Source organism: Hordeum vulgare, chromosome 3H (assembly GCF_904849725.1).
Source record: "Hordeum vulgare subsp. vulgare chromosome 3H, MorexV3_pseudomolecules_assembly, whole genome shotgun sequence".
NCBI classification, from domain to species: domain Eukaryota; kingdom Viridiplantae; phylum Streptophyta; class Magnoliopsida; order Poales; family Poaceae; genus Hordeum; species Hordeum vulgare.
The window spans coordinates 555,959,986-555,962,448 of record NC_058520.1 but is presented as its reverse complement, the minus strand read 5'-3'; the positions used below and the strand labels follow the sequence as shown (position 1 = coordinate 555,962,448).

General features: G+C 53.3%; 1 protein-coding gene across 1 annotated transcript; it reads left to right on the top strand.

The window, feature by feature from the left end:
- The first annotated feature begins 741 nt into the window (after nt 1-741).
- LOC123445005 (thiol protease SEN102-like) lies at nt 742-2,124 on the top strand. Its single transcript, XM_045121919.1, has one exon. It carries the CDS (start codon nt 834-836, stop codon nt 1,935-1,937), a length of 1,104 nt encoding a protein of 367 aa, XP_044977854.1. The 5' UTR covers nt 742-833; the 3' UTR covers nt 1,938-2,124.
- Nucleotides 2,125-2,463: the final 339 nt, after the last annotated feature.

Genomic DNA, 2,463 nt, shown 5'->3' with positions numbered 1-2,463 from the left:
AAAATCACGCGGGCCGGGGCACAGCACTACACGCTTGCGTGCTCCCTTACTGTTACCAGGAGTCAGGACTACACGTTTACTTGCACAACTAATTTGCAGTTAACAAAGAAGCAAGACTAGCTAGCGGTCCACGTTGCGATTTCAGCTGATCTCGTGGCATTCTCCCTGTTGCCGCAATTCAGGTCATTCCGGTGAGATATGACATGTGAGAGATGATGCAACGGGAAGCTGATTCCTAGGAACAATGGTGACAGAGGGTGGCGGACAAACGCACCAGCGATGCATGCATCTTCATCCTCAGCCATTGTTAATTTGTACATGGCCGTAGCGTAAACGCCCCGCTACTTCTTCATCTGTCCGTCGTCTCGTCGTCCCGCTCCCACTCGCGCTGCGTACGTACGATCGAGCGCGCGCGCCACATTAATCCCACAACCTAACTAAGACTGCGTGCGAGTTGACGGCATCCACAAGTAGTATGATGCGTATATTAGCTAACAATTGCACTAGTGATAGTACGCACTTAGGTACCCGATGGATCATTAATGAACTAACCACCAATTTTATGTACTACGTACGTGGCCACGAATGAGAATGAGGAGTACAGTACGCAGCAAGTTGTTGCCGGCAAGCAACGTGCACCTGCAATTGATTCTTGCATGGAACATATCGATCTTGCCAGTGTGATCACTCGTGCTCGCCACCACTATATAAGAACCAGCTGATCGCCATGGCTACCACCACCACACCACACCCAGCCATCACACAGCATAAGCTAGCTAGCATACACTCAGACTGCCTAGCTAGCATTGCCAAGGTCAAGGTTCCAATCATCAATGGCGAGAGCGATCGTGCTTGCGGCCACCATGGCCGCGGCCGCGCTGTTCATGCTGCTGGCCGCTGCGCCAGCGCCGGCGAGCGCCATGGACTTCGGCGACCACGACCTGGCGTCGGAGGACTCCCTATGGGCGCTGTACGAGCGCTGGCGGGAGCAGCACACCGTGGCGCGCGACCTGGGCGAGAAGGCCCGACGCTTCAACGTGTTCAGGGAGAACGTCCGCCTCATCCACGAGTTCAACCGCGGTGACGCCCCCTACAAGCTCCGCCTCAACCGCTTCGGCGACATGACCGCCGACGAGTTCCGCCGCGCCTACGCCTCCTCCCGCGTCTCTCACCACCGCATGTTCAGCCTTAAGGAGGGTGGTGGCGGTTTCATGCACGGCAGCGCTGCCTCCGTCCGGGACGTGCCGCCGTCGGTGGACTGGCGGCAGAAGGGCGCGGTGACCGCCGTCAAGGACCAAGGGCAGTGCGGCAGCTGCTGGGCTTTCTCGACGATCGCGGCCGTGGAGGGCATCAACGCTATCCGCTCTAAGAACCTCACGTCTCTGTCCGAGCAGCAGCTCGTGGACTGCGACACGAAGTCCAACGCCGGCTGCAACGGCGGCCTCATGGACTACGCCTTCCAGTACATCGCCAAGCATGGCGGGGTGGCCGCCGAGGACGCGTACCCCTACAAGGCCAGGCAGGCCTCCTCCTGCAACAAGAAGCCGTCCGCCGTGGTCACCATCGACGGGTATGAGGACGTGCCCGCCAACGACGAAACCGCGCTGAAGAAGGCGGTGGCTGCACAGCCAGTGGCCGTGGCCATCGAGGCTAGCGGGTCGCACTTCCAGTTCTACTCGGAGGGGGTGTTCGCGGGCAAGTGCGGGACGGAGCTGGACCATGGCGTGGCGGCGGTGGGGTACGGCACCACCGTGGACGGCACCAAGTATTGGATCGTGAAAAACTCATGGGGGCCGGAGTGGGGTGAGAAGGGATACATCCGCATGAAGCGCGATGTGAAGGACAAGGAAGGGCTCTGCGGGATCGCCATGGAGGCGTCCTACCCAGTCAAGACCTCAGCCAACCCGAAGCATGCCGGTGCCCATGACGAGCTCTGAATCTCTCATCGATTATCTAACAAATTATTGGCCCGCAACATGCATGATCAGGGCATTATCGCTAGGGAAAAATAAAGAGTCAATCGCTATGTACCTACACATCAGTGCACTACTACTTAATTGTCACACCTGTAATGCGGTTTCGACCCATTGTATGTAAACAGCTTACGTTATCCTGGTTTCCTCATTGTTGTGCAAAATTTGGTGTCTTTTTGTTTTTAATACTGCACTAGTACAAATGCCCGTGCGTTGTACCGGGTGAAATATTAGATAGTAAATTTATGTACTTCAAAAAATATGGATAATTATAAATAAATATTTTTAGTATAATTGCCCTGCGTTGCACCACACGAAATATTAAATAGTAAATTTATAAACTTCAAAAAATAGGGAAAATCATAAATAAATATTTTGCTAAAATTTCAAACTTGTCCGAATACATATATTTTTTGAAATAAACTAATAATCATATAACAGGGGAAAATATAGAAATAACATATAATTAATAAAGGGAAAGTCTAAAATC